The sequence below is a fragment of the Egretta garzetta genome, unplaced genomic scaffold, assembly GCF_000687185.1.
Source record: "Egretta garzetta isolate BGI_Z169 unplaced genomic scaffold, ASM68718v1 scaffold59, whole genome shotgun sequence".
Lineage (NCBI taxonomy): Eukaryota > Metazoa > Chordata > Aves > Pelecaniformes > Ardeidae > Egretta > Egretta garzetta.
In genome coordinates this window covers 509,288-524,797 of record NW_009267230.1, presented here as the reverse complement: position 1 = coordinate 524,797, position 15,510 = coordinate 509,288, and the positions used below count along the sequence as shown (strand labels likewise).

Below are 15,510 nucleotides of genomic sequence, written 5' to 3'. Positions count from 1 at the left end.
GCTGCAGCCTCCAAACCCCAGTGGAGCCCCTTGGGCCTGGGGGTCGCTGCCCGCTGGCACCCCCACAGCCCGCCCTGAGGGGCTGGGGCAGCCTGTCCCCTCCTGTGGTGGTGACAGGGACTTTCTCCCTTCCAGGTGCAGGAGGAAGGAGAGGGGTCCCTGCATCCTGACTGCCCTGCCGGACGAGGGGAAGCTGAGGAAAAGCTCCGTCGATCCTTTGTGGTGGCACAGTGAAGCCCAGGACTCAGCTGCAAGCGGCCAAACTGTGACGGGGCGACGCTGTCCTGCTGCCTGCCTGACCCCAGCCCTGTCCCGCAGCCAGCGCTGCTGCTGTCCCTTTTGTCCCCTGCCAATGCCAGTGGGTGGAGGCTGCGCGCCCGATCGCTGCACTGGCATCCCAAGTTTGGGGCTGAGCTGTGGGCCCCACTTCTTCCCACGGGACAGTGGCGATGGGGGCTGCTCTCTCCACCGGAGCGGTGGTGGCAATTTCTTTTAACTGTGTCATTGCATTGCTCATCCTCATCCTCTTCCTCATCCTCTGCAAGGCTTGCAGGACCCCCTCGTGCCCCAAGAAGAGCCCGGCTTCTGATGCGGATGAGGCAAGGAATGAAGAGAAGTACCTGCTGCAGCCCTGAGCTTCTTGGGAGCTTGGGTACCTGGCTGTGCTGAAGGAGTCGCGCCAGCGTGGATGCCTCTGCTGGGACTGGGGCGGTGGATGGGGCAGGGTGAGAGCAGAGGGGATGCCGAGCTGCTCGCAGGAGCCGTGACATGTGGCACAGCCTTTCGCCTGCGTGGTTTTGGTGTGTGAAGTCCCTGCGGATGCCCTCAGTGACTGTGGGGATGGAGGGACAGTGGCTGGAGATGTGCTATGGGGATAATCCTGCCTGCCTCAGCGGCCAGCGAGCGCAGCAGGAGCTCTGCCCTCGAGTGCATCCCATGTTCGGGGACAGCCCATGGGCTCCTCCCTGGTGCTCGTGGCCCAGGCCAGTGGCCACCATATTGCAGACCTGAGCAGGGCCGGTTGGGGACTTGGCAAGGGGAGGCAGTGGGGCTGGCACGGGCACCTGTCCCTGAGTGGGGATCCACCAGCAGAGTGGGGTGTTACTGGTCTGGGTATCTTAGGGGTGGCCCTGAGGTGCCATGTGCCCCCAGCCTCAGGAGGTGCCATCTACCCCAGCAGCCAGTTTAATGAGCCACAAGAGGGTCTGCATGGTTTGCCCCTGGTCTGTCTGTCAGTCCTTGCCAGCATTAGCACCAACACTGCCAGGCAGATGGCCCTCCTGACGGGGTGCATGTCCCTGCCTGCCCTCCTGCCTGCTCCCAGCCGTGGCCAGCCGGCAGGGTTTGACCTGCCCTCCCAACCCTGTTGAGAGCAGCCTGGGATGGCTTTTTGCTGGGGAGGTGGGAGACATGGAGAGAGATGAGGATGCCTGGCCCAACAGCACTGAAGGGTGTTTCAGCCCCATGGGGGCTACAGGGGATCTGCAGGGAGGGATGCTGCTGGTCTGGCTTGTCCCCAGCCCTGGCAGCTGCCTTTCCCTGCTCTGCCTGCAGGTGCTGTGGGTTTTGGAGGGCTCTGCCCTGCCCATCCTAGAGCTGAGCAATAGCCAAAGTCCCTGCTGGCACAGCCACTGCAATAAGGGGACGGAGTGGGGTGGGCTGTGCAGGGAGGGATGCCGGCCAGGGTCCCTGCGCAGGCTTGACCAGGCTTGGCAGAGCCTGGGGTTCCTCCCCATGTCGGGTGTAGCTAACGCATTTCTTTGCAGCGGTGTTTTTACTAGACTAATAAACCCGTCGTAGGACCCAGGTGGTGTCTCTGAGCTTTGCCCAGTGCCTGGAAAATTTGGGGGAGGTGGCATGTCCTGCCTATCCTGCAGGGCTGAGGAGCGGCTGCACCAGGGCTGGTGGCCAGTGTCCCTGCAGGACTGCGGGTGGTTTGCTGGGTGATGGTGACAAGAAAGGGCTTGTGTCTGCATCCATCTGTGGCTTTTAAATGCTGGGTGAGAATTCTGGTTGGGTATTTCATGCCTGCAGCTTGTCTGCCTGGGCCGGGGGCACTTGGCTGTCTTCAGGGAGCACCCCCCGCCAGCCCTGGTGCTAGAGGCACCGGAGAGCCCCCGCGCCGATGTGGCAGCTATCCCCCCTGCCGCAAAGCGACGGAGTGGTGGGAAGGCTCTGCAAACCCCAGCACCCAGCGGTTCCTGTAGCCACCAGCTGGGCAGAGGTGGCTGAGCCCCATGCCGAGCCCCATGTCGAGCTCCCCTGGGGTAGAGGGGAGCTGTGACCATCCTGAAGCTGGTGGCTGGCAACTGCTGTGATACCCTGTTCACAGCGATGGCAGGTCCCCCCCCCCCAGCCGTGGGGAGCCAGGCTGGGTCCCCAGTCACCCTCTGGTTTAGGTTGCCATTCCAAAATCCAGACATCTCTGCGTGGCTGACCCCCCAAATGTTTGTGGGGGCTGCAGCTCAGTGCTCAGGCTCTCTGTCCACCACTCAGAGGGGCTGGCTACCATTGAGCTGCAGCCCTGAGGTTTCCCTTGGGCTGCTGGGACCAGCCCTCACCTGCCCTCCATGGGGCTCTCACCTGGTGCAAGCCCAGCCAAGGGTGGGGAAGAGCTGAGGGCCGTGCGGCTCTGGGGGCCGAGCACGGTGAGGTCTGCCTGACCCCAGAGATGACTGCATGCCGTGGCTCTCCCAGCACTTCTGTTTATTTGTCCAGGCACGGAGGAGAAGTGTTCCCACTATGCAAAGAGCGGGCGGCACAGGGCCCGCAGCTTGCATGCCAAGCAGCCACCGATCAAAGCCGGGCTTGTTCGGCTAGCGGCCCCCGGCAGAGTCATTGTTCCCTGCTCACTTCCCTGTCTTGCTGTCCGGCTCTCTCACCAGGTTAAGCAGCTTGTCCAGCTTTGCAATTTCTACCTCAGGGCCCTTCTTAACCTCCTGGCCTTTCTTCTCCTGCAAAGAGAGCAAGCAGGGCAGAGCTGTAAGCAGAGAGGACCGTGGGGGTGGCGCAGGGAGGGATGCTGGACTCCTGTGTCCCAGCTTGCAGACCTCACTGGGGGCTGATCCACAGGAGGATGCACCTGCCTGTCCCCATATTTCAAGGCCAAGGTGCCATGAGATGTGTGAAAGCCCCCATGGGCTGGGGAAGGGTGGTAAGGAAGGGTTTGGGTGGGGACAGGAGTGGATCTGTCAATCCACAGCTCTTTTTCCTCTTTCCTCCCAGCCCTTCTGAGCTCCATGGGACTGAAGCCCTCTAAGCCCCACAGCTTTTCCCCCCAGACCCCAGGGAGGTGCTAGGCATGCACAACTCCCTGGGCAGTCACAGCAATGCGAATGTCCAAACCTCCCCAAACATACCCGTTCCGTGCTGGTGCTCCTGGGGAGAGGCAGCCACAGGAGCAGGGATTGGCCCTTTCACACCCAAACGTGTACCCAGGAGGGCAGATGAGTGCTGAGAGCCCCTAATCTGGGCGGATAAGTGAGTCCCAGGCGGACTGTCACTGAGGCTCCCTTGTCCCCAGGCACGTCCCAGTCCTCCCATGTCATGGCCTGTCCCTCATTGTACACTACTGTGCCACCCCCAACACGTGCCCCAGCACAGGCAGTTGAGGACGAGCCCTTCCCACAGCTCCCCCAGCACCCATCCCAACCCTCCCAGGGGCTCACTCCCCAGGTGCTAGAGCAAACTGCCAGCATCTTGGGAGAAATCATGTAGCACGAAGGAAATAACCCTGGCTGGTTCAGTCCTCGCTTGCTTGGGAGCAGCAGGAGCTTCCAGGCCTGGTGGCAGGCAATGTCCCTGCTAAGGGAACCAGTGCCACCCAATGCTTTGGGCAGAGTGCGTGTGTGTTGTCTCCCATGCTGTGGGCTGCTGCATCAGTGCATGACTCTCGTTGGAGCTTGGGGGCTTTGGGAAGGTCATTACCAGGTTTGGGCTCTCCAGATACATATCATAGCACACACACAGCCACAGCAGAGGAATTTTCCAACCAAGCCCTCCTGCAGCTGACCATCTGCCCCATGGAGTTCCTCCAAAACGCCATCCACCCAGTCGCTGCATCCCATCGCTCAGTGCTGCCTTCCGCTTGCAGCCTTCCCCTTTGCCAGCCTGCCAGCTCTCGCCTCGCCTCGCCTCTGGATTTGAGGTTGGGGGATTCCCTGCTCCAGGGCTGGGAAGCTCCTCTGTGCCCAGCACAGCTCTGGGCACTCCAGAAAGCAGATGCCAAGCACAGGCGAGGGGGAGGGCTGGTACGCAGTCTGAGAGGCAGTTTTGGGAGAGGTGACAGCAGGTCCCCAACACAGTGGTACAGCGAGGGAGAACATCACCAACCAGGTTTGGAGGCCGCTCCTCTAATGGCCCCAAGTGCAGCAATTACATATGCACCTTTTCCTTCAGTGCTGGAAAGAAATGCTGGGGTACAACAAAGAAAGTTGTAGGGCTGCAGGGACCTCACTACGTTTCTCTAGCAAACTTGGGCATCGCTGAAGGTGATGATGGCTGGGAAAGAAGTCCCCAGGGGCTCCCCGGGCTGCTCCCTCACCCCAGCCCAGCACAACCATGACAGAGCAGAGGTTTCTTTGGCTGCCAGAGGGCAGTGGGGGACATTTGGAAATCCCTCTGCTCCCAAGAAGACAGCCCCGCTGCTCGCCTGAGTGCTGGGAAGAGGCAGAGTTGGTTTTATTTACCAAGTCCATCGATTGCATGCTGAGATGGTTCTGGTTTGTATTAATGCAAGTGAGCAACGCCCTTCGTGGCTCTGGTCCGGGCACTGGGAGCAATGTTTGTACTGACGGCCCACGTCACTGCCGAGCATCTCTCTGAGTGAGAGCGTTGGGATAAACACAGCTGCTCGGGGTATTTCGGGACTCAGCTATTTCTGCAGAAAAGCTGCTTTGCTGTCTGACGGTGTTCAAAACACTCCCGTTAGCACCCTGTGTTGCACACACAGCACCACACACAGGTCCTTAAGATGGGCTAAAGAGGCAACTGCTTTGCTCAGCCAGGAAAAGGAGATGCTGAAGCCATCTCCCATTGACCTAACTCGATTCCAAGCCCTTTGTTCTCCCCAGTGTTAGGGTCAGGGAGCGTCCCTGACTGAAGCCCTCCAGGTAGTAAAGCCAGGTCTGCGGGGACCATGTCTGAGCCTTGCTGAAGTCCGCAGCGGCTGAGCTGTCCCTAAAACCTTGACTTTCACAGTGGCTCAGCTCCTTTGTGCTTCTGAGCAAGCTGCAACAAAGCCACACGCAAGCCTGTAATGAGCCGTAACCGAACCAGAGCCCTAATTTAACGCCACATAACCAGGCAAGCAGGATGACACAGAGAAGGAAAATTATAATGTCCTTTTGGGGGCACTGGAATGGAAAGTTTCCCTTTATTCCTCCATCTGCTTTTCCCGGGGCAGCTGTGCATGTGAGCCAGCCGGGCCGCTGCAGGCTGGCTGACGGCACCACCGCGGCACCGCAGCATCCGCTTGGATGCACGTGGCAGCTTCCTAAAAATCCAGGGGCTTTGCCTGCATCAGGTCTCCGAGGAGCAGCCCTTCTCGGAGCAGAGCTGTTGCAATTTCCGGGAGCACGCGCGCGGTGCGGTACCTCTCCCACTGCTGCCCATGGGCTCTCCCTCCCGACGAATGCCGCGGCTGAGTGTGGAAAGGGCACTCACGGGACTCTGCCACCCAGCATGTAGCTGAGCCCATCCTCCGCCTGCATCCCTGCTTTCACTGCAGCCAGGGGGCTCATTGGGAGCCAAGAGGGAGCCGGGGCAGAGCATACCCCCCATGGAGCTGACAGATGCAAAGCTGAACTTACATGGGAGGTCTCTCCCTGAGGAGCTCATCGAAAGGGTACCAGAACCGCTCACAGCAGCGTTTGCATTGATTTTATCATTAACTGTTCCCAGCAGGAGAGAAAAAGGTTCTTAGCTGAAATGGCAATGAGGGCTGCGTCAGGAAAGCTCACGGCAGAGGCAGAAAAGGCTCTGCATGGGGACGGACTATGCCCCGCTGATGAGGCATGACCCCTGGGAGGTGAGATGGGGAGGAGATCCCCTACATGTTCCCAGGCTGTTGTGTTCATGGCTAAGTCCCCCATTGCCCTCATGCTCCCTTTTCCTTATGCTTGGGCTCTGCTCTGGTTCTCCAGGCAGGAAAACTGAGGCATGGGGCTCTGGGCCCTATCAGCAGTGCAGGCACAACTGCTGCAGGACCTTTGATGGTCTTCTCAGCCCCAAAGGTGAGTACTGACACTGGAACTGAAGCAGGAGGTGCAAGATGACTGAGGTGGAGCCCCAGGGGCAAGGGCAGGATGAGGGAGAGGACAAGGATGAGGGCAAGGACTGGCTATTTGAAGACCCCCAGATCCATCACCCTGGGAGCCCCAGCCCTCCCCACACTGTCACATACTAAACCCTACATCCAGGATATGGGAGTCATTTAAACTGGATTCCCTGCGTCTTGGCTGATGCCTTCATTCCCTTGCTGAACAGTAAACTGCCGAGTTAATAAAACTCTCCTATAAAAGCCACAATGCTGGCACTTTTCAGCATCCTTTTTTTTTTTCCCATTGGTGGAATAATCATAAAACATCTGCTGTAAGGTTTCGATTAAACAAAGCAAAACATGTTTATGTTTTAAAGTAGCGAGGAAGTCAACTGTGCTGGCACGAACATAGACAGACACATCCTCATAACTTCCCCAAGAGCAGAGGGGACCCGTCCCCCTGATGATTCCTGGCCAAGGGGCACAGGCCTGGCTCTGCCCCACTGCCATCAAGACACTGATAGTCCCAGTCCCTGCTATGCCTGACAGGATGGGATTTCTGGGCACAGCCATCCTGTGACAGGATCTGGCAACTTTACAAAGCAGCCCAGTGACGGAAGACACCAGCTTCCCATGCAAAAGGGATTTAAGCTTTTACAGACTGATTTTGCAAGGGGTGAGAAGCTCCAGGAAGCCACCAACACGGCTGCCCACCCTTATTGTCCTCAGTGGCAAGGGGCACACAGCCTGCCAGGGCTTCAGAGGTATGTTGCTTCTGGAGAAGACTTTTTCTTGTTCTTTCTGCCCTGCTCAGGGGTAGGTCAAGGTGACACCTCCAGGGTAAGGGCTCCTCCATTAGCAAAACACGCCAGTGATGGATCTGGCAAATTCAATGAACAAAGAGACTTCCCTGGAGTATTTCTGTTGGGAAGGCCAAGGAAACCCAAACTCCTTCATGAACACAGCAAAGTTTTCCTCACTGGCTCCCTGGGCCACCAACCAAACATGCATCAACGGGGGTGTGATATGACCTGCAGCCCTGAATCCTTCCAAAACCTACCCCGTCATGGTCCTATTGCAACCCGATGCTGTTTTATAGCGGGTGAAGCTGGAGTTATGCTGAGCTGGAGATGATGTCTGTGCCAGGACCACTTTTGGGCTCTCAGGAAACTCATTTACATACACCAGCAACCTACTTATCAACCCGGAGAGCCTCGAGTCACACTCACAGCCTGATTTGACAGCATTGCTCCTGGCCCACGGAAGGATTAGCTGACAGACTGGAGATCAGGATTTAGGCTTATTTTGCTACTGTTTGGAAATAAATGACGCAGGAAATGTTCTGCTTGCAGGGAATGAAACTGGCAGAAAAGCCCAGGAGACAGCTGGGTCATTCAGGCGTCAGCAACAACGCAGGTTCACCGGCCCCAAAGATGCTCCTCCCTCCAGCTTCAGCTAAAACCTGTGCTGTTCAGGACAAGCACCTCTTCTTGCTCCAGCTCACATATTTGACTCAGACATCTCTGCTAGCATCTACAGCAGAGGCACAGCAGGACAGGTGGGTCTTGTGGCCACAGGTGACCTGCCCTTGCTTGCTGGAAGTGCCCAAAGCCACCAGAACCAGTAAAGGCAACAGTGCTGGGACCAGCCTGTGGCTCAGCAGCTCATGTCTACTAGCAAAGGTGTGGGAGCAAACGTCAGCAATATCTGATAGGCAGGAGGTGCAAACAAAACTGGATCAGACCTCGAAGGGGCTGGGGGTATCACTGTGAATAAAGCCGAGGGACTTGGGTGTCACTCGGGGGATGTGGGCAGGGGTCATCTGTATCTAAATGGCGGGTACCTGCCTGCAGCACGCCACAGGGCTGGCTGGCTTACAAACACCCATGGGAGAGATTGTCTGACGGAAAGGACGGGCTCTGCAGCAGCAGCGAGCTAATAGCAAGGTCAAACCCTCATCCGCAGCCGTAAGGAGGACAGCCATCGCCACAGCTCTGCGTCTGCTCTGCAGGAGGCCAGCTGGGACCCCACACCCTTGCTCACCACCACCACCACCACCACCACCACCCCCCCCTTGCAGTGTTCCCTGGCCAAGCAAAAGACGTGCACGTAGGAGGAGCCAAACCTTTCCCCATGGGTTTTGTCAGCCTCTGGCAAAGCCGTGGAGGAGTTTGGGTTTTGCTCTCATGCTGATGGGCGCTGCAGTGCGATCTCTACTGACCCTCAGCAAGGAGCTCAGGAAATACTAAGCAGCGAGCCTCCAAAGCACATTGTGGCAAGTTCTGCTAACAGGATTTAATGAAGCATTGACAGTGCCCTGTGAAAGCACTTGATAGCTGGCCTGATCCAGCTGTGTACCCTGGCTGAGCACAGGGAGCTGCTGAACTGCATAGCCCATCTCACCATGACCACAGCGCGGAGCCTGGCCTCCCCGGGCCTGGGCACAGGGGAGGATGAGGAGGGTGCTGGTGGGCACCGTGGGGTGCAGGACAGGCAAGACCAGGCTCACCTAAGGTCTAAGAAAGGCTTAGCACCAGGCTCTTCTGCCTGGGCTGCCAACAAAGCGATTTGGCTTCCAGCCACGCTGAACATTCCTTGTTCTTGCTAACTCCAGAGCCTTGAGCAACATCTCTTACACACCACTAATTTAGGCTCCTAAATATAGCCATGAGAAGACCACATTTAGCAGCCATGCATAAAAACTTCAGTGAGCAAGGCCAAGCTGAGCGTGGACAGGGCCCATGGCGGTCCCCACACCTCCTCTGAACTGGGCATTGCAATGACTCGTTAACTCCTTCTGAATTTATCCCAGTACCAGTTGCATAAACCCACCAAAACCATTTTAAACAATTGGTCTTCTGCCTTTTTTGTATCTGACAGTTACGGGTTCAAAACAGGGATGTGGTCATGATCCTCAGTTCACAAATCACCAAAAAAAATCTTTAAAGTGAAGGATAAATTTTAAAGTTATCCAAAGACATTACAGTCTGAAATGGGCCAAAATAACAAATATCCTTAACTCAACCCTGCACACATGCTGTGATTAGGAAGCATCAGCCACAGGATTTCTGCTCCTTCAGGAGGTCACACTGGGTTTTTCCAGCCCTGGGGACACTTTGGCTGTGCTCCACCTGTGAGCAGTGTGTGTGTACATGTTTGTGTGTGTGTGACGGAGAACAGCTTTGCCTTTGGGCATCATTACCCTTGGGTCACTGAGACAAGACAATAGCAGCCACCTTAAACGGAGCAGCCTGGTGAGATGATAAACTCCTCACAGGGCACATGGAAAAGATCTTCAGTCATATCAGTTCACAGATTTAGTGCTAAGCGCTGAGAAACATCATTGTGTGCTCAGTGCGCAAGATAATTACCCTCCCCTGACCTGGGGAGGCTTCATAACAGGGCTGGAGTGGAGTAAAAAGCACAAAAGCTTTTGCTTCCAGCCCAGGGGGTCCTGGTGGTGCAAACCACTGCTGGAATAAGGACATAGAGATGGGATGCACTTTCCGTCACCTCCCTGGGACACAGGCAGTCTATCCCCCACTGCCCTCAAACCCGTGATCCAGCCCTACTGGGGTCAGACTTACTGCAGTGCGGTTGGGCTCTTTTGGATGGGATGGATTACTTTAATTAGTTCTTAGCACCGCTCAGTGGGAAGCCCCGTTACCCAAAGCCTGCCCACATGCCATGTGTTATAGTGGCATTGGATGGAAAGGCTGGTGGGGGCATCAGTGCCCAATGTTTTAGCTGTGGGATCTCTCAGACCCAAGCGGTGGAGAGGAAGGAAGCGAGAAGCAGGTTGTAGTTGAGGTTGTCCATACAAACCACTAGACAGGTGATACCTTGGCTTCTAGCTCGACTTCAGATACTGCTGCAATTCCAGTGAAACCCAGGCACCAAACCTCAGTGCAACCTAAACAGTCCTAAGGATGCCCAGGCTTCCCAAACTCTTGTGCCTACCACAGGGAGCCACGTCTGCATCACCCCTGCAGGTCTGGCAAACCTGCTGCAGGAGGCTGGGGCAGACACAGTGCCCACAGGCATGTGCATCAAACCCATCCGACAGGGCAAAATCAAGGAGATGCCCTGTGGTCCACAGGGATCCCAGCAGTCTTAAGCTGCAGCCTTTGATGCCAGCTGGCAGGTAGCGCTGTCAGCCACCCAGCAACATTTCTTTATCACTCAGCATCTCTTATGTTTTTCTTTAGCTTTACTTCAGTGTTTTTGTGTGACAGCTCAGCAAACTGTTATGGATTACAGTTTAATAAAAGCAACAAAACACAGATGCAAATATGTAGCTCCTGCAATACTTTGGTACTGCTGTTATCTCACAGAGCATAGCATCTCACAAGAGATCATTTGCAGTTTTAGGAATAGTATATTTTTAAAAGTTACAATTTTTCCAATATCTCTTTCTCTGGCCACTGCTGTTTATATATATATATATACACACTCTGTGATTACCTTTTAACTGCCTCAAGAGAAAGTCCAGCTGCTGTTTCTCTCTTAACATGGCACCTTCTTTAAAACTTTTGTCATGCCAATTTTTTAATACAGCTCATAAAAATATTTGCATAGGAAATGTATTCTTGTTTGCTACTAGCATGAGTGTGTGAATATACTTCACTCTGGATAAATACAAGGACAGCAGAAACTTTGCTATAAATAGAAGTGAAAATAAATGTTTTCACTCACAGATGCCCTGTATTTAATAATATTAGATGCCAATGGCATGAAAGAGGTATTACAACTGATACTGTTCTGCTTACTGAAAGAGCTCAGTCTGCAATTTAATGTCAGGCCACAGTGCTCTCTCCCTCTCTCCTGCTTTCCATGACTTCACTTGAACTCAGGGACGCTCCAGAAATAGCATTAGGTATTTCGACCGCATGAATAATTGTGTCATCCCAACAACACATTCCTGTGTGTAGGTTTCATTTAAATCACAGTGTCACCTGGAGCTCGGGGGAGTTAGTCCACTAGTGCACCCTGGTCTGTGGTGGAAGCAGCTACTTTTAAATTGCTTCTGACAGATGCTTGTCCAGCACTTGACCCAGTCCTTGGGGTGCCCAGCACAGCGTGCCCCGAGCAGTGGATTGTCACACTCTGCTCCCATCACCTGCATGGCCATTTCTTTTGAAACCCCCCAGGGACGGTGCTGTCAACCCCTCTCCCAGTGATGGCTTCCAGCACATCCCTCTCACACCTGCTGAAACCCTTTCCCTAAGCCTTTTGCTGCTGTCTTATAGGCTTCTTTAAGCACCAAGCACTGCCTTCCTTACGCTGCCAGCCCAGAACCTCTTTAGGGGTGCACATCTCTCTGCATCTCCCCGCTTCCAGCCTCTCAGCTGGCCACATTGTCCTTACTGCTCTCCTGCTCCTCACGTCCTTCAAGCCCAGTACCCCAAATTGGAGCTGAGGCCTTTGCACTGCTCAGCGGTGCAGCAGGATCAGCTCATGTGTCCTGCTCACCCCTCTCTTGCTTGTGCTCTCCCTCTGCTACTGCAGGGCACTGCTGGCAAGTCAGATCTTTTTCTGTTCACCTCCCCAGTCGATTATTCCAATCTCCTTTCCCTCTCCTACTAATTTGCCTCCATCCTCACCAAAGTGCATCCTGTTTACTTCAGACCGTGTCTGCTATTTGCCACAAATTAAGAAACTTGCACAGCTTCTCTCTACCTGCTGCACAGGAAACAGCCAGGCAGATGATAAATGGCTCACAAACACTCCCAGGCTTGGAAACCAGGTACACTATTAGCCTGGACTATGTGGGACGTCACACTAAATCGCATCAGCTACTGAGTTACGCTGCAGCATGCAAATCAGGGCTTAACAGGGGTCAGCTAGAAGCTGGACACAAGATGAGCATGGGAAATTCTGCAGCTAGAGCTGTTGTTCTTCCCCAGGATCCAACCCTGTTACAGCAGCTGAGAAATTCTTCCTGCCCCACGGACAGACAAGGCTCAGCTGTAACCCACCACAGTGACCCTTTGCCCTGGGAGCTCCTGGTTGTAGCTTTGCTGGTGTCAATCCTCTCCTGAAGATGGACTTGGCACCGTGCTGCTTGGTGGAGGATGCTCATCGCTGCCTGTTGGGACACCTCCTCTCTGAGCCCACACAGCCCACAGTGATGACAGTTGTGTTCCACGCTCCCTGTTCATGTTCACAGTGACCCAACAGCATGGGATCATGCCTAAGGGTCTGAGTAAAAGCCGCACAGAGAAGAAGAGGATTCATCCTGGCCTGACTGTAAACACAGGGCTGTGTATCAGCCAGAAGCAGACAGGACAAAACAATGCAGGAGAAAGTCAGCAACATGCTGGGAGGTAGCTCAGGGCGTGCTCCTGTGGGGCACGGGCACCTATGGAACACCTTGCTTCCCTCTGGGACACACTGCCCTGACCTGATCAACAACTGCTCTGTGGGAAGCGACCCAGGGCAGACCTGAATATCGGCTCCCTGGCCTGCCGTGATGGGGATGACGATGGGGCTGGAGCTGGGGATGCTCCTGTCCCACCAGCAGGCCCAGATTCCACATGCACCAGTGACCTGTCCCTACACATGTCTCGCTCTGGCCCTGCCACCCAGGAGCATGGGGTCTTCCAGGTCCCGTCTGCAGACAAAGATGTGCACTCTGGCTGAAAAGCAGATCTAGAGCCTATGTTTGGGTAAGCTGTCCAGGTGGGAGGCAGTCATTTTAATGACAATCCAGTCTTAAGATGCTGATCTAGCTCCAGCCCGAGTCTTTGCACTAAGCTCCTTGACAGCCTGTTTAGAAAAGTATTATTAAAACCTAATTGCTTCATGCATATGTTGCTGTTTTAATTATAATGGCAGCAGAAGATGGGTGCGAGCAGTAATCAATCTCTCTGATGCTAATAACATATTTGAAGAAGGAACTGGCCATAGGAAAAGGCCAATGCAACATAATTTATGGAAAGCGGAGGGATATATTCCTAGTGATTGTTCACGCTGCCAACAGCGCAGTCACAGTGTGGCCAGGGCTGGCCTCCCTGAACTGCTCTTTGCTTTGAGTCACTGACCACGATGCTGCACCTGAATTAATTTTACATGTTTGCTGCTGTGTCTCTGTTGTACCAAAATGTAATTACTTTAGTGCCATAGACCAGTTAAACCCATCTGCTCAGCTGGCTGCTGAAACTAACGGAGCTTCTTTGCAACAGAGTATTGCAAAATAAAGGCAGGCTGGGAAGAAAATAACGTAGAAGTCATTAAGATCTTTAAGGTAAGCACTTCTCAAGGTTTCTCCGTCACTCAGCAAGTCCCGACAGTACCAAAGATGGAACAAGGTTAACCAGCAGCTGACAGCTTCAGCAAGACAGCGGCCAAGCTAGCAAAAGCAACTATCTGACAATTAATTGCAGATTTAAGGACTAGAGGGAACCTGCTAGCAGAGGTTAACTGAAGCTGATGCACATGCCTAACATTAAGTGGACAGATCTGCTACATTAAGAGAACAACAGTGGTACAAGGTCTGTCATCTTACTGAGGCTGAAAGCCTCAACACAACAGTAAACATGGCCTGATCCTCACCAACTCTTTGTGCTGCTGGAGCTGGGACAGAAGGGCATGGCTGGGGCAACACTGCCAGGCAAACAGCCAGCATTTGCCCTGGACGGCCCTTGGAGGAGGCATCTCCTTGGTGGAGATGGCAAAGACCTTCCCACATCTGGATACCAGTTCTGGCTGCAGATTCCCCCATCATGGTCAGATTGTCATCTCAGGAGGGGTTACTTCTTCCCAGGCTCTCCTGTTTCCATTCTGATCTGAGCCCATGCACTGATCCTCCTGGTGCTAGGACCTCCCTGAAACCTAGATGTGTTGTTAGGCTGCAGGTCTGGGACAAAGTAACAACGACTGAGCAAGAACGTGGTGATGTTTTGAGAGTCCTCAAGATGATAACCAAAATTGTTCTTCTCCACCAGCATGGAGGAGATACCTAAGCTGACCTAGAGGACTGGTGGAAGCAACTGCTTTGTAGAAATAATGTTGCCTCACCACTGCTTCTCTTGCAAAACAGTTAACCATGTGGATCCTGTGTGTAAAGCGCTGTGAGGTGCAGACACCACAAATGCCAAGACATGGTGGTTTCTCCACGCACTTTGCTGATCATGCTCTCCCCTCCTCGCTGTGAGGGAGTGCTCAGCATCATTTGAGAGCTGGGTGAAACGCAGCCCAGCAGGGGATGAGCCCATTGCACTGCTGCATCCCTGGCACTGAGTAAGTGCCTCAGCATCAAGAACAATCTTGAAAAGGGATGTTTTCGCAGCTGGCAACCAAGCAGGAAACAAAAGAAAGACAGAAAGGGGCCACTTGGGCACAGAAAATTAAATCCAAATTTAATCCCAGTAATTATACTTTCATTAACACACTATTTACTGTAAAGATGCATAAAATCCCTAAGAGAGAGCTGCAGTTGCTCCAAAGGTGAGAAGAAGGTAACTGGGGAAATAGTGCCAGCCTCTCCCTAGCCTGTGAAATCCTCAGGAAGCCTGGATCATTGTGAATGGTTATTGTTCATAATTTAACTTCCCCAGCAACCATCGGTAAATGAGCCAGAAATCCAGCAAAAGCAGCAGAGAACCTGTAACAGCTGATTTATTCCAGCAAACCCTGATTTAACCGTAAACAAATGCAATGTTTCCTATGTGACCATCTGGGGCTTGGATGCTATTGTGGCAAACACAACATGAGCCAAACTCTCACCTCACTCTCCACTGAAATCACACCATGTTGAAGGCATGGGATTACCAACTGGGTTGGGCTCATTAACTTAATTCTGAGTCCTTGGACTGCAGTAACACAGTCCAGGCTCTGCACCAAAGCAGGATCAAGCACAGCTGAGACCGGCCCGGGCAAATATTTTTGGAACTTTGTGAAGGTCTTCACTGAATTCACTTCCTTGATTTCAGTCCATCTCTCCAATGTTTCAAGGTCATGTGGAGATCTGATGCAAAGCCTTTCAAAGACCCTCCATGACACCAGGCCCTCTCAAGACCCTTATTAGTACACTCTGTGCTAGATAATGCAGGGAATGAATGGGAAATTTGAAATGCCGGTGAGGACATCAACCAACTCCCCAAAATAAATCTGCAGACTGTTCTGAGATATCATCACAGTTATCCCACCGATAATTGCTCTTCTGGGGTGATTTTTCAGCCTGTTACTCTTCCCACTTCTGGTGCAACCTTTGCAATCTCCTGGCTTAGCTCAGCCATGCACTTGTCATG

General features: G+C 53.7%; 2 protein-coding genes across 2 annotated transcripts in view; one reads left to right on the top strand and one right to left on the bottom strand.

The window, feature by feature from the left end:
- The first annotated feature begins 145 nt into the window (after positions 1–145).
- On the top strand, positions 146–1,487 carry ENHO (energy homeostasis associated). The gene has a single exon (XM_035902713.1). The coding sequence runs from the start codon at positions 450–452 to the stop codon at positions 633–635; it is 186 nt and encodes a 61-aa protein (XP_035758606.1). The 5' UTR covers positions 146–449; the 3' UTR covers positions 636–1,487.
- Positions 1,488–2,849: 1,362 nt separating this feature from the next.
- Positions 2,850–15,510, bottom strand: part of DNAI1 (dynein axonemal intermediate chain 1) — a 151,829-nt gene continuing 139,168 nt past the window's right edge. Inside the window, exon 20 of the mRNA XM_009647339.1 lies at positions 2,850–2,954. Within this exon, the coding sequence (XP_009645634.1) occupies positions 2,850–2,954 (105 nt within the window). The remainder of the gene's footprint in view (positions 2,955–15,510) is intronic.

Bases quoted from the DNA above. Each gene is read 5' to 3' on its own strand.
- ENHO (XM_035902713.1), top strand. From the start codon at position 450: ATGGGGGCTGCTCTCTCCACCGGAGCGGTGGTGGCAATTTCTTTTAAC.